At 40.7% G+C, this 24,922-nt stretch overlaps 1 protein-coding gene across 8 annotated transcripts; it reads right to left on the bottom strand.

Moving 5' to 3' along the window:
- Positions 1–2,733: 2,733 nt before the first annotated feature.
- smpdl3a (sphingomyelin phosphodiesterase acid like 3A) lies at positions 2,734–22,954 on the bottom strand. Of its 8 annotated transcripts, none has more exons than XR_005707350.1 (11): positions 22,692–22,954; positions 21,419–21,632; positions 18,233–18,377; positions 17,947–18,043; positions 16,623–16,786; positions 16,146–16,326; positions 15,324–15,448; positions 14,224–14,463; positions 8,591–8,711; positions 4,807–5,022; positions 2,734–2,782 (listed from the first exon to the last, which is right to left on the bottom strand). XR_005707350.1 is itself a non-coding variant. In XM_040125712.1 (10 exons), the coding sequence occupies exons 1-9, from the start codon at positions 22,828–22,830 to the stop codon at positions 8,667–8,669; spliced, it is 1,350 nt and encodes a 449-aa protein (XP_039981646.1). In that variant the 5' UTR covers positions 22,831–22,954; the 3' UTR covers positions 3,872–5,022; positions 8,621–8,666. The 8 variants fall into 8 exon arrangements, 5 of the variants coding, with proteins under 5 accessions (XP_039981646.1, XP_039981648.1, XP_039981649.1 ...); XR_005707351.1 differs by lacking the exon at positions 2,734–2,782 and adding an exon at positions 3,872–4,035; XR_005707349.1 differs by lacking the exon at positions 2,734–2,782 and having other exon boundaries at positions 3,872–5,022.
- Between the last annotated feature and the right edge of the window lie 1,968 nt (positions 22,955–24,922).

Genomic DNA, 24,922 nt, shown 5'->3' with positions numbered 1-24,922 from the left:
AACAAACTGCTGGAAATGAATTCTTTAACCTGACAGAAAAATTAAATGTGCTGTTAAAGTTGGCTTTTTTATTTTCGTATCTACCGCCTCTCATCTCTCTGCACGGCTCAGTTCAGCTCAAAGAGCAGCACCAGAGGAAATGCAGCTCGATTTCATTTAGGGGCGCAAATGTTTTTAAGCCTTCAAATGAGGAATTAATTTTTCAGTGAGCACATTTCCTGCTGAATTAAACGCAGAAGAAATGACCTCCCACTCACAACAAAACAGATCCAATCACATTATGATGCTCTGATGCTGCAGGGGACTTCTCAACCGTGCTACTCTTTTGCTAACATGTTGTTTTTCCCCATACATCTTTCTCAATAATCCAAAGACAAATAAAACATCGTCTTTCCCTCTAAATACATCTCAACAGGTTATTTGGTGCCGCAGGACATTTCTCAACTGCATGCCACTATATTTCTTAACAAATAATGACACATGATGCACAGTGTCATGCTGCCCATACACCCCCTCTGTTCTAAAGCATGCATTAGGCATGGATAAAAACCAGCGTTTGGAGAATATCCTGTCAGTGGGGGTGGGGAAAGGGGCAAACCCTGAATGCAGGGGGGTAGAGAGAAAGTAACTAGGTCCCAGGAGAGGCATGGGGTAACAATAATTGCCCTCAGTTCTGATAGGCCGGCGCTGGAGCGAATGAAATGAAATGTGAACATGCATTGGAAATTACCTCTGGTTGTCAGTGGCACAGCTGTCATTTTCTGAAGAGCTTCTTTGATTTGGCTTTTAGTCTCTGCGGGCTGAAGGGCTGACTTAAAAAGTTGAAGCAAAGATGTCCAGTAGATTCTGGGATTCCGAGGCTCTAATCATTCTGCGGCTGAACAACACAAGCCTGCGTTTCCCCCAAAATGTGTCACCAATTTTTGATTCGGCCACTCATTCATTATCAGCTATTTATTCCTACACGGCAAAAAGCATGCGCTGGAACTTAGCTCAGTTATTCATATAAATAATACACGTTTCTATTGATAGTTCACACTCAAAACATGAGTGATTGTCATCGCTTCATGGAGCTTTGATGTCAGGAGTGACTTTAAAGAAAATGGTCATTACACAAGAGGGTAATGAGCAAGGGTTTGTACAAACTATTTCTCATAGTATAGGAAGAATTGTATGAAAATAGGAAAATATGAATAGAAAAAATATATGAAAAAGTGTATAAAATGTCATGGATTGGAAATTTGAAACCTGGGATACTCAATTTCAGAAAAACCAACAAAAAAACAAAAAACAAAACATCATCGACATGAAAACTATGAAAACAGCAGCCAAAGATTTTTAAACATTTCTAATGTACCCAGGTGCTGTGGCCGACAGATCCTACAAAGTTAGTTAAGCTTACACAACAAAAAAATGAATTCATTCAAAACAACTATCACACACACACAGACACAGACACAGACACAGACACACACACACACACACACACACAGGCACACTGATTAAAATACACAGACATTACAGACATTATTAAAAATATGACCTATTAAAGCTTTAAAGTCTCTCAGAGGAAATGAGTGTCTCTAACTTCAAGCTGTGTTGCAGCTCATCCCAGTAGTGAGGTGTCTGTGAAAACCAGTCTTCCCCAGTTCTGGGCTGGTATGAAGAGCTTTTAAATCTCAGGACAGGAAATGAAACATTGCCGCAGCTCAGGTGGCAAGGCCTCCATGGGTAAGGACACGGGTATGCCGATGCCTTCTAGATGCCAGTGAAGAACATCCAGCCTTTTCATATACCTCCCACCGGTGAGGTTGATAGTTACTGTGGCACTGTAGTAGACAGCATCCATTGGTTTAAGGGTAGAGGCGGCAGCACGAGCACACGGGGTATCTCCATAATCCCATGTGGACAGTGTGCTGGGCTGTACAATGGTTTATTCTGTTTTCAGAGCAGGACATCAGTGGTTCACGCTCCTGCTCAACGTGCACGTCTTGCGTTTTTTTTTGAGTTTAGGTCACTGAAAGCGGACTGAACCGTGACCTTGTGTCTGTCAGGACACAAAACCAAACACAGAGGCACCATGACTCCCTCTAATGGTCAATGCGAGGTAAATGCAACTTGCTTAAACTTTTTTTTTTTTAGCCAGTCAGTGGCATGAACATCTTGAGATCATGTGATTTTTTTTCCACATCTTCAATGTATAAGAGCCTGAAACTGTTTGCTACCTGATTGTTTCCCCTTTGTACCCCATAACTATTACTACCCCATAACTATTACTAGTTAACTATTACTAACTAGTTATAAGGTAACTGTAATCTAAAGTGTTTCTCATGAGCCATCTTAATATTGAAATACTGGTCGAGTGTATATTTAAACACTTTTGCATTCATGAAAATTGCCTTAAAGTATAAGGATGAAGGATAAACACACAACAAATCATTTTTTAGCCAATTTAAAAAAAGTCATGTGTCACGTACAAAATAAGAGCAAGACTAGTTAAAAGCACATACTTTTGTAGTAAAATTATATTCTACCTTTCGCGACAGTATAGAGAAGAAAAACCTGTTTTTAACTGCTTTTCTGTGGGTATATTGTGTCTTGTAATAACTGCTGTTGTGCAGAATTCCTGGTCAGTGCCTTGACGTGGTTCTCCGTGGACAGTCAAGCCTCACAACTCCAAAGCCACAGCAGCAGCAGCAGTGCAGCAGCAGCAGCAGCAGCAGCGTGCTGTGTCTGGCTGAGAGCGTCCCCCCACTCCAAGACTCAACGCCGGGCAACACTGCTGTGGGAACAGCAGATGGCAGCATTGATGCAGGCAATAAACCAACTTCTTCAAAAAAACCTCCCCTGTGGCTTCAACCGAAATGAAACAGTATTGACATAATTTTGCTTTTTTAAATCTGTCAATGCATCTGCTGTTGTGATACAAACATCTTACACATTGGGTTAATTTGTTTTCATTCAAACTAAAGTTTTTTTATTTATCTAGATTTTTTTTTTGGTTATTTTTTACATTTTCTCACTGTGCATAGAGCATATAAATTAGTATTAAAATATTTTGATGCAAAGAGGTGGAAAGAGTAACAGAAACAATAGGTTACATTAGTCTCGGGGTAAATGTTTGACATGAGGCCAGGTAGTTCTTCCCCAGTTTAAAAACATATAATGGCAGCAGGAAAAAGAAAAAGCCATTAATGTGAATTCAGATTTAATTTTTCATTTTCACGTCAGTTTTTTAATTTACTTTAATTTACTTTTTCTCTTTTTTCTCTTTGTCTCTTTTGGTTTTTCTTGTTAACATTCAGCTTTTGTTTAAATATTGTTGGTCCACAGTAAACAAATAAATGATTCATAATTTAATGATAATATTTCATAATGAGCAATAAAGTGCTCTCCATTCAAAGCCTATGCAGGGTTTCATGTCATCTGTCAAATCTTATGATGTTTCCCGGGTTGCCACTTTGAATCTGCGTTACTGGATCAGAAAACAGACAGTTTTAAACACTGTGCAACATTTTATGTTCTTAACATGGAATTCAAAAGAAAAGAAAAATAAAATCGAAAATTGAGTTTGGGAAATAAAGCCTGGAAAAGCCAGAATTTCTGAAAAACTGCTTTCCCTGTGCACCTCCAATGAGCCCCAGACGCAGTTGTTTCTCCACTGGGGGTCGGACCACAAGGTCAGTACAGTGTTGATCAGGTGGAATAAAAAGGGTTGTAACCCCCATAGTGATCAAAGACACTGGTCAACATGCCACACCCCTCAACCCCTCTCCTCCTGTACAAACCTCTCTGAGGGCAAACCCACTGACCCTGCAAACGGAGCAGACTAGGAAGTGGGTGGGGGGATGGGGTGGGGGGGCGGGTGCTGGAGGATCCTGTGTGAAAGCCTTGGATGGAGGGAAGGTTGGATGGAGCGATGGATGGGATGGATTAGGGAAAGAACAGAGTGACCAAGTATTAACAGTCAGCTTAGCGTCTTGGATTCCCTTCGGAGAATTATTGCTTGTTGCTTGTCTTTGCAATATGGCAGGTCTATGTGAAGAAAAGAGGGAGTTACAGGAATGAAATGATTTAAAAAAAAAAAAAATGTATGAGTTCAGCATGTTCAGTCACAGAAATGCTCTGTCTGATGATTTCCTTTCCTGACTGTAGGTTGTTTTGTTCAGTTTGTATTTGACACTGGAGCTAAATCAAGCAAATTAAACTGTTGTAGAACTGTTATGGATTTGAGCCAATCCAAAGGCATTTGTTCGTAATTCTTCTTCTTCTTCTAATGGATATTTTTTATGTCGTTTCCAATGACGTTGTCTGGGTTTCTATCCCATTTACAAATTCCTGTCCTCCTGCTTGAATATCTGTGTATCTTTCAGCTTAAGTCATGAAACAAACAGAGGCAAGGAAGAACTGTTTGGCCTAAGGTTCACTGACTGCGTGATTTGCAACGCTGTCACGATCCCTACCAGACTTGTTGGCAAAAAGACAGTTGCAGGTGAGAAGACATGTAGGTTAAAATGAGGCTAAATTTGGATAAAAAAAATACTGTGATAAATATTTTCGTTTGGTAGATTGTGGCATTTGCATGGGGAGACTGGAGGATCAGCACTGATTTCACACAGGAGGTGGATTTGACTCATTAAAGGCCGCTGATACAACACATCCGATCTGTCCGTATACTTTATCCGGATAACGATAAGCACATGTTAATACCAGATGTAGATGGGGCCGTTGAGCGTTAGAATGCCGAGACAATCCCGTAAAAGTGGACTTGTTGTGTTGTGGTTTTGGACTGTGCAGGAACTTTACCAGCCTCGTAGGAGGACTCCAGGACGTGCGGGTAATACAGAGTCCAGTCCTGCAGCTACAGGTGAACCAAACCTGTTCCCCCGAATCAGGAAGACACCCAGGAGGGGAATGTCCTCGCATCAAAACGGCATCATGCAGCGCCAGGTGTCTTCAGGTTGCAGGCATGTAAGGTGGAAGGTGGACCATTACATTTCTTCGTAGAAGCCCAGTGTTTCGCTGCGTAAAAAACATATGAGGCAGTCATAACTTTTTAAATGTCTTACATGGAATTGTTTCAACAGTATTTTAGTGATTTTAGGGTTTTAACATGAGCAGATCCTGTAAAAACCGCTATGGATTATATATTAACATCTCTTAAAAGTTGCTTAATCAACAGGTGTCCCAAAAAAAAAAAAAAGTCTAACCAAATTTAGATAAACAGTAAAATTACTTTTCATCTGCAAATCAACAAAACCATATTTAAAGGTATAATTCCACTATTTGGGAAATGATCTCATTTACTTTGTGGCAGAGAGTTAGATGAGAAGATCGATGCGCATGTGAAGCCACAGCCAGCAGCCTTACAAAGACTGGAGACAGAGGGAAACCGCTTGTGTGTGTCTGTCTTTAGGTAACAAAATCTGCCTCCCAGCACAGTTAAAGCTCACTAATCAACACATTACATTGTGTTTGTATAATACATACGAAAACCAAAGTGTCATCAGCGGAGACTCCAGGATGATACTGGTCCAAACCCCAAATTTTCCAAAATGTCAAACTACTTACTTGCTAAGAAGCTATCGCAGTTAAAAAAAAAAAAAAAAAAAGTGATTAAACAATTAGTCTGTGGTGAAAACGGCACAGAAAATAGCTTTGCTCAAAGCTGCGGGCTGGGATGTGACTGAGATGTGGTAGAAAGTTTTGGGTTTTTTTTTTGGTTGGTTGGTTTCAAAAGTTTTTCAGATTGTTGTTGGGGAGCTGAGAACCACCAGCACGGCACCTGAAGGCCCTGATAATGACAGAGCAGGAAATAATCACTGTATGACATTTTTTAGGCACTTTTATGTTTCCCTTCCCCATCGTCGTTCTATAACACTCCGTCACACAGGCAGACACAAATTCCAAAACACTCTCCTATAACGAGACACTTTTGTGCCCATTGACAAATTCACCACCACCACCACAATAATCAGAGCTTTGTGTTCTCGTACAATAGCTTTACGCCAGTGGGAAATGTACAATTCGCGTTACTGGGCGAAGTTTTAATTGGAAGTGGAGACTCGATGGTGCAGCTGGGATGTCAATAGCTGGCCTCCTTCCAGCTCATTCATACTGAATGCATACACGCACTCATACGGACACACAACCTGATTTTACCGTCATAGACAGCAGCTCTCTAGCTCTAGAGGGGGCTGACGAGGAAGTGATGTATCTTTAACGTTTGGCTCTTCAGGTGTCTCTGGTGTCTGTTCTTTTTTGAGTCTATACCTGTCAATAATTTTATTTTTTTTAAACTTTTGTCCTGGATGGAAGTTTCTGGTCTTAACAAGTTTGGGAAAATCAAAATACATCGAAAAAATCTACATCCCATGTCCCGGCGAAAATGCTGGCCTATACCTACACAAAATGTAATCACAGCGAGGACTGATTGTGATCAGACATGCAGGGAAACTGTCCACAGGTGTCAGGAGTTTCAAATACAAGACAAGGATGTTCTGGTGTTATTGTATGGCAGCGTTTGATAAAAGCCAACACACACGATTGAGACATGATCCCAATATAGGATACAGAGAGGTCACAGCATCATTAAAATAAAAGGGCTTTTATCCTTTGAGAGACAGGAATTTGTTCAGCAAATTTCATGGCAGTCGGAAGATTAGATTGGAAAATATTTTGTGTGCAGGGAATTTCATCGCCATTAGATTTGGATAGCGCTTTGCAGGTGGTCATTTTGGCCTGATTGAGGAGCTAGAGGAAAGATCAGGAGGGCGCACGCACGCACACACACACACACACACACACACACACACACACACACCTCTAAATTTTAAGACACATCCTCCCCGGACCATGAATGTCCAGAGCAGATTTTACTGAAAATTCCAATATGCTATATACAGTACTGTTGTCAGGTATGTCTGGCGAGGTCTGGAACTAATGATTATTTTCATGACTGATTTATTGATCAATTAAGTGTTTGGTCTACAGATGTAAGAAGATATGTACGAATGTGTGTTTCTAGAGCCCAACGCATCGTCTACCAGTTATTAATTTTATGAACAACAGGTAGAAGCCCCGAAAAGATCCAGTGTATCCTGTACTGACATATGCAAATAATTCCTGACAGCAGAGTAGCTGACACCGACAAACGTCTGACATTTTTAGTGAATAAATTACTGGAACTGACAAATCAATGATAAAAATTGTTGATCGTAAACTGATCTAATAATTCACTAGTTCTTTCAGCACTGTCTTTAGTAGGAATTCATTTTGAGAGCTGTGATAATACACAAGACTCAGCCACAAATTCGTGTAAGTTCTGAACTAAACTCTCTTTTAAATTTACAGAACAGCACTTTTCTTCTTCTTTTTGTCCTGCTTCAAATTGGCATTGACATTTTTTTTTTTCTCCCCCCCTAGGTGGATGCTGGTCCAACTTGGCACAGCCACCATCAGAGAGTGATGTAATGGGCTCTGTGGAGTCTGATTGGCTGTCGGGGAACTGCCTATGGTGGGCCCATACAAAGGAGCAATTTGGGCTACGAGAGGCTTAGAGCAAACTCCAATCTGAGACTGGACCCCCACTAGTGTACACACACACACGCACACACACACACACACAAAACACACTAAGCTCAGATTGCTTGTTGCTGTCTCCATCACTGATGAAGGAGCCCATTCATGCCCGCTGACAAATTACTACTGAAGCATGAGACTAAAGAGACCCCCCATCCCTCTGTCTCTGTGTCTCTCTCTCTCCATTATAGACTGTGTGAGACTTGGGTGTGAGAGAATATCACACGGGAGACCAGCGCTATGAAAGGAGCATTATGTTTAGCTGTTCTGAACAACAACAGAATTCTGATAGATGCGTTTTTTTAATGGAAAATTTGTGCTTAATGTTGCATTTAACCTGAAGGTGTGAGTGCAATTTTCCCCGTTTTTAATAATAATAACTTGAGTCCTATGACAAATTTCAAAAACAGGTTGCGAAGTGCTTTACGAGAAGACATACAATGTTTTCATGCATGTCTTTGTCTGGTGTTCTTCGCCTTTTAGTGTTACAAATAAGAATACAGAATGAAAAACTGTTTTAACAAATGGCATAATTTTCAGTCTCCTAGTACTTCTCCATCTACCTGTACAATATACAAAGAGGACAGATTAAGACTTTTTTTTTTTTTTGCCTTACTAGATCTTTTAATGAGATCAGCTGCATAGTGATTAGCAAGTTGTATCCTCACACATGATGCAGGGTGCTGAGGAGAGTGTATAGTTTAAATGCAAAAAAAGGCATTTATCTCATCCTTGAAATTTACATCAGTGCATCTATTTGAGAGAAGATGAGCCAAATTACGGTCTCACTATCTTCACCGGAACTTGAGGTCAATCTGATAGTGTGATTTAAAATGTTGCAGACCTAAGCATGATGGCAACTCAGCAAAAAAAAAAAAGGCACTAATCACTTTTAGTCCAGACAAGGCCTGTTTTACACAGCGGGATTAGCTGAGGTCCAGAAGGAGAAGGTAACCTGCGGACAGAGGCCACTGCTGACCTCGCATGTGAGGTAAAAGGATGCTCAAACCTTGTTGGTGTCTGCATTAACGCAACAAACCTCCAGGTGCAGGAGGTGAATCCAAGGCCAGGCTTCAGGTGGTTGGTCAGATACATAGTGGTGTCCCTCTCTTCGTTAAGCCATGCAGTGCCTACATTTGGGCACCAGAAAAGCACAAAAACACACATAAGGTCACATAGGGAAACTTAGGCAATACAAAGAATAATTTTTTACTGTTGTTTCCTTTACTGTCCGACACTCACACTTCGCTTAGTGCTAGTGAAGTACGAGAAGTCAACCTTAGTGCAAACTCACTAATGGAAAGGTTTCATTGTACACTTCCAGTCCACACTAATAACCATTACTATGGTGAACCCCCCATATAAATTTAAAAAAAATAAATAAAAAAATAAATAAAAAAATAAAATAAAGAGGGGGTTGGTTGAATGTTTAGGAGTGGGAGTGGGACGGAAACATATAACTGCTGTTGTCAAAACAATTAAAAAACCACACAACCTAGACATCTAAAAAAAAACTGTTTTTAACCTGCAAACCACCATGTAATACTTACTGCGTCCCTGACAGTAGTAGACTAGAAAAAAAAAAAAAAAAAATGATGTGCTTCCATCTAATTAGCAAAGGTTCATGAAAAGGTCCTAATTAGCCAAGTGGAAAACGTTACTTAGATCTCGTGCGCTGTAGAAAAGCTTCAAGAGAACCAACCTTAGTTCCAACATTTACGAAGGATCAAGACATTCTCACTAAGCGGCGTTTTCTTCCTTTATAGTGACTAAATTCACAGGGAGACAGGGAGACATTTCATGAATATAATATATATTTTTTGATTATATCTCTCCCTTCCTCCTCCTACTACCCCCCCCCCAAAAAAAAAACAAAAAAAAAAGAGCAACACAGTGATGAGTGACAGGTAAAGTCACCAGATACCACCTGATATTAGCAGCTAAGAGCTGAAGCATAACTCCAAACCTGCAGGAATGAAACAAAATCGATGGGAGACCACTGGCTGTTAAAACTTAAGGGGCGGACAGTGCTTCAAACCTGAAGATGTTAAAGGGATTTGGTGCGCTGGAAGCCTGAAGGGTAATGGCTATCTGAACTATACACACACACACACACACACACACACAGATTCCTGCTCCCCAGGAGAGGGCATTTGGATGGCTATACTGTCCTGACAGTAATCCTCAGATTAACTGGTTGTGAGGCACCACCAGTCAGCCAACAAGACAGCCGGCCAACTGGAACAAAAGCAGAAATGTATGCAAACCTGAACACGCGGGACAGTCAGCCAAACAGAGACGGCCGTTCAGACGGTCATTTATGAAGACGGTCAGTCTAGCAGCCGGCCAAACCAGCTCACAATGCTGTTCCTAAAAGTTCTCAGCCGCTGAATCTCCTTTGGTGACGCTTTGTTGTCACAATTTTTCATTTTGAAGAAGAGGTGGAAATTGAGTACATTTACTCAAGTTCTGTTACTCAAGTTTCATTCAATGCCACTTTATACTTCTACTCTGTTTCCTAAGATAGCAAGCTTGAAAGTTCTTTTAGCCTTTGGCTAAGAAATGGCTTGAGTGGATTTTAACAGAACCCAATAATTGTACATTTGGTGTGCAAATAAAAAAAAATGTTTCTTCTCACAGCTTAAATAATATACAGTAGGAAATATAACAAGTAATAAAATAAAACAAAACAAAAAATAAGAGCAATGTTAATACCTTTCAAAACTGCATGTTCATTTGGGCACAGGCTTAGCGTATTTATAAAAGTGCTTGCAAATTGAATGGAGTTTGGTTGAAAAGCTTGAAATAACTTAAGTTCACTGTGGACCTTGCACAAGTTGAAATAGTGAATGAAATGTTGAAACAGTCGTATGCAGCCTATACAGTACAGTGCTGTGAAAAAGCTTTAGGCACTTTAAACGTTTAGATACTTATTCCGCGCACAACTCCATCAGGGAGGCCTCTGATCGGTCCCAAATTCATCCTGCGGCGGGACAACGGGCCCAAACCTGCAGCCAGAGCCATAAAGAGCTATCTCCAGAAACAAGAACAACAAGGAAGTCCTGCCACAGATGGTCTGGCCCCCCACAGAGACCTGGTCTCAGCATCACGGACTCGGTCTGGGATCACATCAAGAGACAAACAACTGTGGCCAGCTCTCCCAGAGGCTTGGAACAACCTACCTGCCAAGGGCCTTGAAAAACTGTGAGCAAGTGGACTGAGGAGAACTGCTGCTGTTTTAAAGGCAAAGGGTGGTCACAGCAAACACTGATTTGATCTAGTTTTGTTTTATGTTTACTGCACTTTGTAATAATTAAAAACTATTCTCGGTCTTATTTCTGAAAGCATTCTCACTTTAAATTTAGTGCCTAAAACTTTAGCACAGTACTGTATATTCTCAATTGATACGAAACCCAATACTAAAAGCCAGTGGTCAGCGTGTCCCTGTCACACAAACACATGCAGACGTTATTTGCCGTGTCTAACTGGCAGGTCAGTGGTTAAACAAGAGCAGCTAACAGTGACTTCAGAGATGGATTCGGAGGACTGGGAGCTCCACTGCCGTTGCCGTGACGATCGAGTCCTCTCCATTGACATGCTTGCCACCGACTCTGTCTCCACAGTTACATTTTGTCAGGCGCTTGAGCGGAGGGAGGCCAGGGTTGGTCGGGAATAATAATGGCGATGGGGGCACATGAAGGGAAAGATTTTAAAAAAAACACAAGCACACATACAGAGTACAGATTCATTCCTCAAGGCCCTGAAGGGAACTGTTTCTAAACTCCATCTGAAGTTTTGAATAATATGACACACCTGTCGAAGCATATCTAAATCATCATTACACTTTTAATGAATCTGAGGAGTTTAAAAACTTCTCAGGTAATGTAAACGCCAAAAAATTTTAAAACCATTTCACTATTATTATTCAGCACAGCTTTCTCTGGTTTTGGATTTCAGTCTTCAGTTTTGTGAATATCACTTCTTCTACAGGACAGTGGTTCCCTTGTTTGGGTAGTGACCCCTTGAAAAAGGGGTTATGCTTTCTTAATACCCCCGGCACGTGTTCGTTATACCTCCGGGCTGAGACCACCTTAACGAAAAGGTAATTCCTCCCTTCATGTTTGGTTTATTTGAATAACTTTTGGGCCTCTGAAGAGACAAAAACGTTCAGTAATTCACAACAAATTAAGTGAAGATGAGAAAGAACTCTAAAGATAAATTATGTATGCTAAACGTGTTTTTCTTGCTTTTGTGTCGTATTAGCCATCTCACGGCCCCTAAGATTTATCTTGAAACCCCTTGGGTACCCCCAAGGTTGGGAACCACTGCTCTAGCAAACATTTCTGCCAAGAGCTTGTGTCGGTGCTGAAATCTAATTTAAGCAAAATATGGATATCATTTGGCTTATTTATGTTGCATCCCAACTTTTGGTGATCTCGGTCGATGCGTTTTAACATGAAAAAAAAAAAAAAAAAGATGCTGGTGAGGCTTCAACAGGGGTGTAATCAACCTTTTGGGGAGGGAGGCAAAAGGACAAAAGAGTCGGAGGGTTGAGGGGAGGAGGAGCGAGGCAAATGCTTGGAGTGGTGGCTGAGAAACGAGAGCTGTTTCTGGAGAGTTTGGACAGGAGAAGAATAAGATCGGGGGAGCGCTGGCAGGAGGGGGTTGAAATTGAAGGGGAAGGGTCACATGAGGTTAGTCGCTGTTCCTTTTGCCTCCCCTGGAGAGACAAACAAGCCTCCACAAGTTTAACTGTGGCTTTTAAGTTAGCAAACTCTTATAGCCCTGCAGTCAAGTTTCCTTTTTATAATCTGTAACGCACGAAGGCAACACGTGCTCGGATAACCTGCCTAAGAAACAGACAAGGTGGATTGAACACATTCTTCGAATAAAGATCTATATTTAGTAGAGAAATAAACGGCAAAATTAAAACCCACTCTCTCCCTGTGATATGTAACATGATTAATTGCACCATGTCCGTGCAACAGCACCGGTAGCGTCTCACAATTTCAGTTTCATTTGTAACACAAAATTGCCGTCGATTGTCATTACATTTTACACTTGTAAAAAGGTATTTCTGGTACATTTCACTGAACACATTTCATACTTGAGAGTCCTGTTGGAATTAGATATTTAACAAACGTGTTCCAATGAAGTGATTAACTGTTGGTGCACGCATTATTGCAGAATGTCCAAAGTAATGCAGACAGTTGCTGAGGCAGAGGAAACTTTCAAGGCACAGTGAAACAGTTATAAACCTGCGTCCCTATGTTAAGTGATCAGTTATCTGCGGCCAAATATGCGCTCTATACACATCTATATATATTCTCTGCATCGCCCTGCATTCGCTGAGATCTTCACACCTTTGAGCGATCCAATCAAATCTAAAGGATCTGACTTAAATCCTTCTTGTGACTAAACCCCGCTCAAGTATGTTGTTTCACCCTGAAATGTAAGAGACGGCTGAAGATAAAAATCCTCCAATTGCCATTTTACTCTGACGTAACATACTGCTCAGTATTCATGATTAATCAGCACCATTAGCTCGAGTGATGGTCCACTTTTAGCGGCAATTAGATCATTCCAGAGATTAGGAATAATCCATTAGTGCAAGAAGTAAAGACAGAGGGAATAAACCTGTGTGATGGACAGAGGAGCAGACATCAGATTAACCTACCCTGACTCTTTTTAAGAAGATGGCCAGCTAAAAGCCATCATTGGTTTTCCCTTATGAAGTCTACGCCACTCAAAACTGGGAGGCAGAGGAATTAGAGGAAGACTGGGGAAAGGGGGGCTGCACTTCGATATCATCAAGATACAGTATCTATAATTTTTTTTTAAAGACTTCAGAAGTTTATTATTATACGTTTATTTGTCTACTTTTAATGACCTTTTTACTATGGAATGTAAAAAAATGTAAATCGTTGTTTACTTTCTTCCTTTTTTCTGACCCCAGATAAATATTTGAGAGCAGCAGAAGCAGTGCGTGGAATTGCCATTTTCATGACCTCATTCAAGTTTCAAGATATATCATTTCAAAAATATAAACATGACTCTCAAAAACAAATCCCTGAAGAATCCTTCAATTTATTCCACATTCCCGCACGCTAGCATTCTCCCGAAAAACGTGTGAAGCAGACGAGTTAGGAGAGGGGCTTTTGATACTTTGAGGTCTGCAACTCAATATACTCAAGATATCTATCATTTTATGTATTATTAAGTAGAGTATATAAGTATATTTCTTTTCACTATATTCAACTGCTAATTCACTTTGGAGTTGTTCAGCATGTATTCTGGACTGCAACCACAGTGGATAACTTGATTCCAAAAAGTAATGTCTTCAATCAAATATCACCTGATGAAGAACCAGCTTGGAAAAAAATGTAAAATAGTTGGATTAATATTTGGGAGAAGCAGAAGCAGTGCGTGGCATACTGTTCATCATGACTCCATCATTTAGTAAAAAAAAAATAAAAAAAATACATGCATAATTTAAAAAAATCATTTTAAAAATCAAAAACTAAATGCAACTCCTGAGACAAATCCCTTGAGAATCTTTCATTTTGATCCACCTTGCTACCATTCTCCCTCTGCGACACATTTGGAGTAGGACAGCTGATCCAGGTAGAGCACAGCACACACCTGGCTGACCTTACAGTCTCCTTTACAGACGATACTGCTGTTGTAGCCGACCATGTAGTTCCTGAAATACTCGTCAAAGGCTTTGTTCTGCGGCAGCCTGAAGCTCAGGCCCAGCTGGAGCAGGCTTTGCGGCTGAAGGTCAGTCAGTCCAAACGCCTCAGTCATGATATATTCAAGCCTCCAGTCAGATCTTTGTTGTTCATTGGCTTCCGTCAGATTCAAATAGTACTGCCAGATATCCTTCAAAGAGAAAAAGGCACCAAAAAGAGGGAGAGAGAGGGGAGCGAGAAAAAAAAGGAGTCTTTTTGAATGGCAGAAACAGTTTTTGTGTGCTGATTGACACTGTGATTAATCATCAAGAGGGACTTGTTTCTTCTGTCTTTGATCAGGGAGATAAAAGTTAGAGGTGGTGTGTGAGTGCAGGACATTTTTAGTTTGTTCTAAATTTGTCAATATGCTTGATATTCTGAGCAGTTCTCATCTCTCTCCTGTATCTTTTCAAACTTTTTTTTTTTTTTTTTCTTCAAACCTTAAAAATCACAGAAACCTACTCACATCTCACTGGCCCTTTGCCAAAAGAGAAAGTCCATGCCAACTATAAAGCTCCAGATCTGACAAATTTGTCAATCCGCCACATTTTAGTTTGGCAGACGTGTCAACAAGAAATGATTTCATGTTTACAACCTCTGCTTTATGTTAATGATCTCCTGCATGTGAAACGGCAATTTTATGTTTATTTTATGCTTTTTGTCTGGGGCAGTTTTATATGGTTTGGGCCAGACATCTTCAAAAATCTGGATATAGCAGTATTTTAATACCCATGGTTTTGGAATAAGATGTCAAACAATCATATATTGGGTTGAATGTGTGCATATCCACACGCTTTTTCCATGTAGCGTGCCGCAACTACGCACTGAAGATGATTTTTAGCCTCCAAACATAGCTGAAACATGCTCTAGGCAGATTTGCAAAATGTAACCTTGGCTCATGAGGGCAAGTAAACTTGCCACCTGCTTGATACACAGCCATTCAAACTCAGCCAAAAAGCAGGTGATATGTAATTAGGATGTGAGCTGACTGTGAAGCTCAGAGCTTCTTACCAACAGAGCGTAGTCCTTGGTGTTGTACAAGTACATGCGGAAAGCTGGGTTGTTAGAGTACGGCTCCAAAACATGTTTGATTGGTGTAACAGCCGGTGACACAAAAAGAGAATTCAGCGGTTTACCTACAGAACAAAAAAAGCAAAACACGACATACTTCAGTTGGAGTCCTGTGAATGCACTCAGGTTGTAAACATGTGTCTGGGCTCCATCTAGCACATTTTAAAAAGTCTGTCAAAGGATCTGTCCGTGTTTTTAGTCATTCCTTGTAGATTGGCCTGCTTCCTGCAATTTTTCAAAGCTGCAGGCGTAATAGATAGCAACTGCAGGGGAAAAAAAAGGAGACTGCGCTTGACGAGCTAGACCAAGCCCCAGCAAAAGTCTGGCTAATCTAATATATGTGCATTTAACAGAATATTTATGAGAAGTTCCGGTCTGGTTTTTGAGAAATATGTATCACTGAAATAGCTCTGGTGGAGGCCATACATGATCTCAGAAGCAATTCCTGTATTCATGGAACTAAATGCATGATGTCAAAGAGTACTTTGACTGTATAGTGGTATTTTTTTTCAATGGATTTTGTCACTGCTATTTATATTGTTGCCTTCTATTTTTAATAGCTTTCAGTTGTTCATGTAATTTATTTTACAAAGCAAAAGCAGGAGTGAGGAAAAAAGGCCATTTTGATAAATATCTACTTAAGTTGTGTCCAGACTGTCAAAGAGCCTGACTGAGCAGAATCAAGTGCCCTTGATTGCCCTCAGTATAAAATATAATACAAAATACAGAATATAAAATGGTTTTTAAAAAGCCACTTGTTACCTTTCTGGTCCAACAGCACCATGACGCTGTCACGGTGGGTGTGGCCATAGAAATGACCCGCAATGACATGACTGTAATCCCGGAAGATGGCAACCAGCCGCTCATTGTGGCTCTCTCTAACAGCAGTGATGTTCCTGGCAAAGGGCAGGTACCCCACTGGTACATGGGCTATGATGTAAACCTAGCGCACGAAGAAAGCCACATTTAAATCCCAGAAGTAAAGGTGCGAGCATCACCGGCAATGATGGTGATTGGAAAATAGCTTTTTTCACATAAAGATTGCACACATGCTTTTTAACTTTTTGATTCATGTGTGAAAGAATAAGCTATGGTTTCAACCGTGGCCAGTGTATCGAGGTATGATGATTAATTTGACAACAATACTGTATACTAACTTTAAAAAAAAAAATCAACATGTAGCACTGTGAGGCAGGTCAAAGGTCAGGGATCAAGATACAAAGACAGAAAATGTTCGACCTTCTCCAGGCTCTGTGCAGCTTTCTCCAGAGTTTTCTCCAGCCACTCGAACTGCCCAGCGGGGTCTGTCATATTACTTGTGACTTTATTAGGTCCGTAGTAAAGGATAGTGTTGAGACTCAGCACCCGCAAACCAGGCTTTACCAGCTGGGAGTAGAAACCGCCTGCAGGAACAGAACAAGGCATAAAATAAAGCTTGATGCTTACTTGGCGCGAACCATAGAGCATTAGCATAACACGCCCTGGCTTTATCAGATGTGAGGATTTACTGCTTTGCCCTGTTATCGTTGTAAATTCAACATCTCTGGGTTTTGCACCGTTGGTTTGACCAAGGCTAGTGTTACACTTTCCGCGTCTGCGTGTACGCGAGGCTGTGTGTGGACGTCGGTGTACCCACCAATTTAAGTCTACCCGGCCACTACACTATAAAAGGGAACCAGCTGTCCGTGTGCGCGTCCATAAGGGAGTATATCTTTATTTTTTCACAATTTCCTGATATTGTATAGACTTAGAAATTAAATCAAGAAAAAAAAAAAAAACATATTTATCAATAATTAAAACAACTGTTGGTTGCAGCTCTAAATGCATTTACCAGATGAAACAGTATGACCACCCCTGCCTAATACGGTGTTGGTCCTTTGCGCGCAGCCAAAATAGCTCTGACCGACCGAGTGGACTCTACAAGGCCTCTGAAGGTGCTCTGTGGTATCTGGCAGCAAGACGTCAGCAGCAGATCCCTTAAGTCCCGTAAGTTGCGAGTTGGAGCCGCCACGGATCGGACTTGTCGTTCCAGCGCATGTGCTGGGACAACCGATCCTGTCCCTGGGTCTTGTTCTGTCCCTCCACAGAACAATGTCTCTGGGTACTCGCCACTGCTGACCAGGAGGTGCTATGACCCAATCATCGGTTTGGCCCTCGTCAAAGTCGCCCAGGTTTTTAGACTTGCAAAAAACTCCTTCCTACACGTTCATTAGGAGAAGTGACTGCCCACTTACCGTCCAATAAATCCCAAACCTTGAGAATCGCTGTTACGAAATCAACGTTATTCACCTCATCTGTGAGTGTTCGTAATGGTTTGGCTGATCAGTGTATGTGAATGAACATGCTAATGCCTACGGGACAATATAAAATTTCTGTCAGTGTAATGAAACAAATGTGTTATGTTCGGTAAGTTAACAATATTCAGAAAACTCACATTATAACTAAACCCGATGAATAATGGCTTTTATGTATTTTAAAAACAAATTCTGTAGGTCTGAGAAGCTAAAACTGGAATTGTTTGACATAGAACACTCACACAGTAGCTGATGTACTAACATGTTACCTTGTGAGAGTGTGAGCAGAGCTTCGGTGTGGAGCCAGGGTTTCCACAGCTGGGCAGCAGCTTTGTAGATGGCATTAGTGGAGGTCGGCATCTGGTCCTAAGAACAATGATGTGCACGCTCGATCATCATTTCAACATTTAAACAATCTTCACATCAGGTTGCAAACATTGGAAGTTCGCTGAAATAAGATGTCATTTTGGTGTCAGACATGATGTTCATATCATCCCACATCCTTTTTCTCTGAGCCAAACTTGGGATACTGCTTGTCCTATGTCATAAAGTTACCTGTGGCCAGTAGTCGTGGTTCCCCAGGGCAGGATAGACTGTCAGGTTGGGGAAGTGTTGTCTGATGGTCTGGGTCATATTACTGATCACCTGGATCACCATGTCCGTAGAGAGCTCATCTACAGGGACATGAGGTGGACTGTCACTGTGAGAGAGGGAAAGTAAGATCCAGGATCATTAGCCCAGGTTAAATAAACAACAGATAAGACAGAGAGTATGAATATTGTTACATGTTTATTTTAATGCTTTCAGACTCAAGAGTCCTTTGCATAAATGTTAGTTTTAAGTACTTTGTCCAGTTGTTAAATTCACTGCATTTCTTCATTTCCATTTACATGTGAAAATGTTCAGCTGTTTTCAGGGTTCTCCTGACGTTATTCAAATCTGTGACTGCCTACTTTTTTGTTACTTAAAAAGGACGGTTGAAGTTTACTAGAATGTGCGTCTTATTTTTGTGGTTTTGTAATAATGACACTGTAGTTTTTTGCTGAAATCTGGTAACGCGGCGACATTGATAAAAAAAGACCTACGGTAAGATGGGGCAACAAGCACAAGCAGTCAAACAATCAGACAGGTTTTCCACAAACTCCCACTTTAGCCCAGAGGCAGATCTAGAGAAATATTCACGAGGTGGCAAGAGGGTGGCACGGAGACTTTTAAGGGCTGGCAGAAATATATATATGCTGATTTAATCACAGACGGCCATGTGTATCAATATTTGCTTGGAAAAGCCCCCAAATGAAGATATTTTAACTCAAAACCACTACATTATTGTGGCACGCGAGAAAAGCACAGAATTGAAATATCTAAAAGGTGACATTAGAAATCAAGATAATCTAGCTAAACTGCTGTCTAGTTACAACCCGCCTAATTGCCTGTCTACTTAAGTTTCTTTTCCCCATCAGATTCTGTTGTACCAGTGTAACTGTGTTCTCACACTGCAGCAATTAACTTGGCGAGTACAGCGTTACTGTCGCCGATAGAAATGGACTGCCACAGCTATAAAATGATTATTTAAGTATGAGCATTGAGCAAATGTTTGATTGCTATTATAGCAAACAACATGGAAAACATTTCCAGGAAAAGGGAGTTAACCAGGACTTTAAACCGAAGTAACTGCGGTAGTTGATGAGTTAAAGTCACCGGGAGATGCAAGATTACTATTCCCTCTGCATCAAATCATTGTAGATGTTTCTCCCAATGTGGCTGGCTCAGCAGGATTGTTCTCAATTGCACAATATAGCTGAAAAGAAAGAAAAAAAAAAATTCCACTGTACAATGGATTTCCCCTTTAAGTGAAAAGGAAAACTCATGCTACTAAGCCCAGTAACGAGTGAATAAAGCAAAAATCTGCTTTCACAGTAACTTAATCCTCTACCCCAGGGAGTCTTTTCAAGATTTAAGTGGCAAGGCATTCTGTTGAGCATATTTAATAAAACTATGAATTCCTGGCTTAGCTGATTAGCTGCAGATTAATAGAGAGCTGTACGGAGGTGCTACTGCTGTGACTGATGCTTACAGCTACGCTTACAGTTTTTCTATGTCATTATTACTGTGCCGTGAACATTAGTTTCCACTTCCCTCAGAGAATGGAGAGTGTTCTTTAAGCTGCTTTTCATGGCAAGTGGATAACTCTCACTCACCTTTCAAGGCTTGAAGCTTTAGTGCTCGAATGGGGCTTTAATCGCTGACTTCAAATACATCATGCACTGTCAATCATGTGCATCTGTAATGATGGTTATCTGATGAGAAGTAAAATATGCAGAGAACAGATAAATTTTAATAATCATTAGTCGCAGCCTTTATCCAATGAAGTTCTGAGATTGCATTTTGTTTTTACAAATCATCAGCATATTCTGTTATTTGGACACTTGTTGAATAAGCTCCATTGGGTGCTCACCGAAAAACCCCAGGAGAGATAATAAAGGGAAATTGTGGTCTTTCATACAGTACATACAGTACAGTTCATACATACAGTAACTGGAGGAAGTGGCACTTCTGCTTCCTCATACACATGAACACACACGCACTGCACCGTGCTTCTTAAAGGAACCCCCATTAAAAATCGAAACCCTTATCTTTAAATCATAAACATTACCACCTCGCCACTTCAGAGAGAGAGAGAGAAGAATTTCAGAGGAAGTGCGATAATGACAAAGCAAAAATACAAGTGGATGTGAACGGAGGTGAAGCCGTGTCCAAAATATCTTCACTTGAGGGAAGAAAATGCGTGCTTACGCTCGTGTTGTATGATTTAAATTCACGAAACCCTCAGGAAACCAGAGCACAAATAAGAGGAAGAACTGGACAGAGAGTTCTGAGATCTGTCCGAGCCCGAGCTGACATTAAAAGAGCACTCCACCGATTCAGCTTTGCACTCATAACACCGTTGGTCTCATGATGGGCAGCATCTGATGTAGCCTGGAGCCTGGAGCTGAGATGAGGAGCGGCCTACAGATGTCTGGTAAGTTCACTTCTTTCAAAATGCCACACCCCCAGATTTTCATTTTTTTATTTTTCCATTTCAAACTTATAGTCTTCAGCCCCAACTCTGTTAAACGTATACATTGCTAACTACAGCAGCTACAAGTAATGTCTTCATAGTCAGCGCACTGACGCATTTGGGTGACTAAACACTCTCTCCAGAGCTCAAATGTGTGCAAATAAAAAGAGGTGAGCAGAACGCTGACGGTGGTTCTACATGAAAAGTCAGGGGTTCCTTAAAGTTATTACAATGCATCCTGCGGAGAACATGAATGTCTGAACCAAATTAAATGGCCACCCATCTCATACGTCTCTGTTTTTAGCATGGCTAAAAACAAATAACCCGAAAACATTCCCCAGAAGAAGTGACGCTCATCCAGAGTGACCTCACTTCACAGAAACATCCTCAGTCTTCAAGTCTAAAACCTCAAAGTGGTTTGGTTCTCACACAAAATTGAACACACCTGTATACACAAGGTACACGACTGCTACTGCAGTGAGGGAACAGGATATGAAAGTGCTGCATATTGTTCCTGCGAGCAGGTTAGTCACACTGCTGATCATCTTCATGCAACAGACTTCAGTGTCTGGCCCCAATTTTTCAATCGAGCCAGGAAGCTAAATTCTCAAAGAAGAAAAAGAAAAATCGTAACATCCATCTCTCCCTCCGTCATTACCGCTCTACCTCATCAGCGCACTGACCCAGTCCATATGATGAAGTCCTGCTGCTTTGTGAGCGGTGCCATGTGAGTGAAGGCCGACTGGATGAGGCGGTAGGGAGAGTCACACAGGAAGTCCCCGTACAGGCCGGCATGGGTCGCTGGAGCTCCTTTGGAGGAGAAGCAAACCTTGGTAGGATCCGGGGCCAGGTGGTAGGTGGGGTCCAGGTGGAGGTCAGTGATGTGCCAGAACCTGCCTGGATAGATGGGGGGATGGTGAAAAATGGACGGGGATGAAAGGTTTGGAGAAAGTAAAGACAGAAATGAAAAATTTAAAATACAGTTTCTGCCAGAAATTGGAAAGTAAAATAAAAATCTAATATTTGTTTCTTATTTGAGGCACATGATTGTCATTAAATGTATCTGTGCAAATGTGGCTGACATTGTGCCTTGCCAAGAAGACTTTATATCCACAATTATAACTCAAGTTCTGTTTTTGAAATACATGCCTGTCCATTAATTGTTATAATTGACAACACATGTTCTAAAACCAATATAGGAGAGGTGCATGGGATATTTTTGAGCAACATAATGCAAGTAAGATTTTAAAATGTGTTGACAACATCATTTAGGATGTGAATTTATTTCCCCTATTAAGGGTGTCTGATCATTTATTTTTTTTTGCATTTAATTTCTTTCCAAACTTGTATGTAAAGTATTATAGGGTGGATATATTCACCAAGTTCATTCTTTATTTTTATTTATTTATTTTTTTTGGTTGCTCTCCAGTTGTGTGGTGAGATAATAGGCAAAAAGTCTTACTTTTGTCAACTTTTTTTTATCTCAGAGCATAATCTTTTATTTATTATTTAAAATCTTATTTTATTCTAGGTTATTAAACAAACTCCACACTTGTTTTGAAATTAAAGTGATAAACGTAAAAAATCCATAAAACCATCATAGCCCCATTGAATGACCATGTACTGTAAGACTCTGTAAGAGTTTCTCGGGCGTTTCTGGCCGGACTGCGTTTAAAAATCCGTCAAATGGTAAGTTTTTGAACACCCGCAGAGAAAATGTAGCTCTAACAGAAACATGTATCACTCAGTATAAATCCACTCTGTCTTAGGGTAAATTCGGCCATGGTGACATCAAGCATCAAGCTCTAAATAAAAGACAACATCGACTTTTGGCTCGCACGGTTCAGCGAAGCCTGCAGCAGGTGAAACAAAAGTATTGACTCACGCTGCACCTTTTTAGCCTTTGTAGTTCTGTGAATTGTGACACAAGGCGGGAATAAACGGCTCGATATTCACCGGAGTTCTCATCGGCGGAAAGACCCGGGGGTTTCTCCTCACCTGTGCCCGGCAGGTAGCTGCTTCCAGTCGGTGCCGCCGCATGCGGAGCCGCGCTGCACAGCAGCAGCAGTACGGCAAAACACAAACTTTGTGCCATGTTCAGAGGGTTAAAACCTGAGACTACGGCGTATCACATAGCCGACACAGACAACTAAACTTGCTGACCTGCGTTGGTTCCTCTCCTCTGAAATAAACAGGAAGTACAGTGGCCAACTGGACACGTGACTCCGTGTGTTTTGAAACTCTGGGGGAGGAACTTTTGGAAACCAGCGGGTCCCCCACAGCTGAAATGATCAGTCAATTAATCAATAGTGGTCAACAAGAAAAAAAAAAAGGCGATGTTGATCATTTATTAATTGTTTAAGACCTTTTGACACAACATTGGCAAAAAATTAATTATAAATCAATAAGTATTAATAAATATTGTCGGACTAATGAAAAGATAATGAAAATAATATTATAGTTTCTGCCCTCCCCTCCTGTGCTGATATAATAGTGCCTTTCTCCAGTTTTTCTGTTATTTAAATGTAATTATTGTGAATCCCTTTGATAAGACACGCTGTATTTAGAAATATATATATACACATGAGCACAATATAAGCTAACTTAAAGGTCTTAAAGATGGATAAATAAATAAAGTAAAACTTTGATATACCTCTATTTCATTGGTGGTGCTCACAGCTTTGAAAAAAATTACATTTAAACCGGCAATAGCAGATTTTTTTTTTTTTTTTTTTGGTCATGAGGGGTGGGCAGAAAGAAGCACAACATTGACGTACAGTATCATCACCTTTAAAGTTAATTTGGTGAACAAAGAGTTGCTTATTCACTCATCCAGCAGTCACAAAGCAACATTATTATTCATTTGGAGTGGTGCTTGTGTCCATCAGGATGATTCATGCTCTTTTAGCTCGGTTTTTGGTCTCCACCAGCTCATGATGGAAATATCTGGCTCTTTAGCTGCTAAATGCTCCGCTGTGTTCATCAGCTGGTCTCTAACTGGTTCTGTCTGTTGTTTGGTGCTGAGCAGGTAGGGTGCGGCAGGTTTTTAGACCTTTTTCTCTGAGAACAGCTGCCTGCTATGACTATGAGAGTGGTGAGAGTGAACCAACATAGTAAAGCCGACGAGCTGAAACTCACTATAAAGCTCCGTGAAGCTGAGGGGGAGCTGCCGAGTCAGCTGATAATTCTCTGTAGGTTCATCACTACAAGTGACCACCTTAACATTGTCACATTGTCATTTCATCAATTGACACATTGTCCTTATGACAATATTGCTGTTATTAAAGTAGCTGCTTCGAAAAAAACTCAATAGAAACGTGTCTCTCCATAATCAGTGCCCTTTTTCCTCTGGACCTCGCTATCAACGGATTTCGCAGGGACTATTTCTTTCTTTCTTCTTACTACAGTGAGTTCTGTGGGTTATTCAGAGTAACGGGGGTACTGTTCTTGAGAAGACAGACTGCTACTGAATATCTCAAACCAAAACTGTTAGCACGGCCAGACACCACTAGAGGTAAGCGATAAAATATGTTTCGGTTGAACATACCCTGTACGTACAGTTCTTGAATGCCAAAGCATACCTCTGTATCTAGGATCAATGAGTCTTTTGAGGACTTAAAATCAGATAAAATAACATCAGGGGACAATCAGACACAAATTGTTTACTCTGAGGGGATACTTGTTCCAGAAAATAGTCTTATTATGCATCTTGTTTTGTAGCTGGGGAAGGAAATGGAGTTGGGTTTTTTTGTAAAGTGACTCCCCTGATTCTCAGAAATGCTCTAAAACACGCACAGTCCATTTCATAATCAGACTGCCAAGTATTTGTTTATATTGTGCAACTAGAGAACAATGTGTTTTAGTCATAATACAGAGACACGTTATGGCCTCATGCAGACAAAGTCTTTTCTGCTCCTCTCCTCTATAGAAAGGTCAGAGGTCAAGGTTTGGACCAGATTCAATGTATGAGGGTTAAACAGAATTCTTCTAGCTTAGGAATATCTTTTCTCTCATCGCCTGTGTTAAATAACGTAACTCTCAGTACATCAGAGAAGAGACAAACATTTACTCTCTGTGTTTTTTATTTCATGCTTCACACAGGGTTGCAAAGACGATCCGTCCATCACGACAGAAATGTATTCATATATAAAAAAAAAATTCTTACAAAACGTGCAGCCTGCAGGTCA

Source organism: Xiphias gladius, chromosome 4 (genome assembly GCF_016859285.1).
Source record: "Xiphias gladius isolate SHS-SW01 ecotype Sanya breed wild chromosome 4, ASM1685928v1, whole genome shotgun sequence".
NCBI lineage: Eukaryota > Metazoa > Chordata > Actinopteri > Istiophoriformes > Xiphiidae > Xiphias > Xiphias gladius.
This window is presented reverse-complemented; position numbering and strand designations above follow the sequence as displayed.

Coding starts and splice junctions, on each gene's coding strand:
- smpdl3a (XM_040125710.1), bottom strand. CDS start 22,830: ATGGCACAAAGTTTGTGTTTTGCCGTACTGCTGCTGCTGTGCAGCGCG. Junction 21,633..22,691: donor TTCCGCCGATGAGAACTCCG/GTGAATATCGAG, acceptor CCATCTATCCAG/GCAGGTTCTGGCACATCACT. Junction 14,464..15,323: donor CCAAGGACTACGCTCTGTTG/GTAAGAAGCTCT, acceptor TTCTCTTTGAAG/GATATCTGGCAGTACTATTT.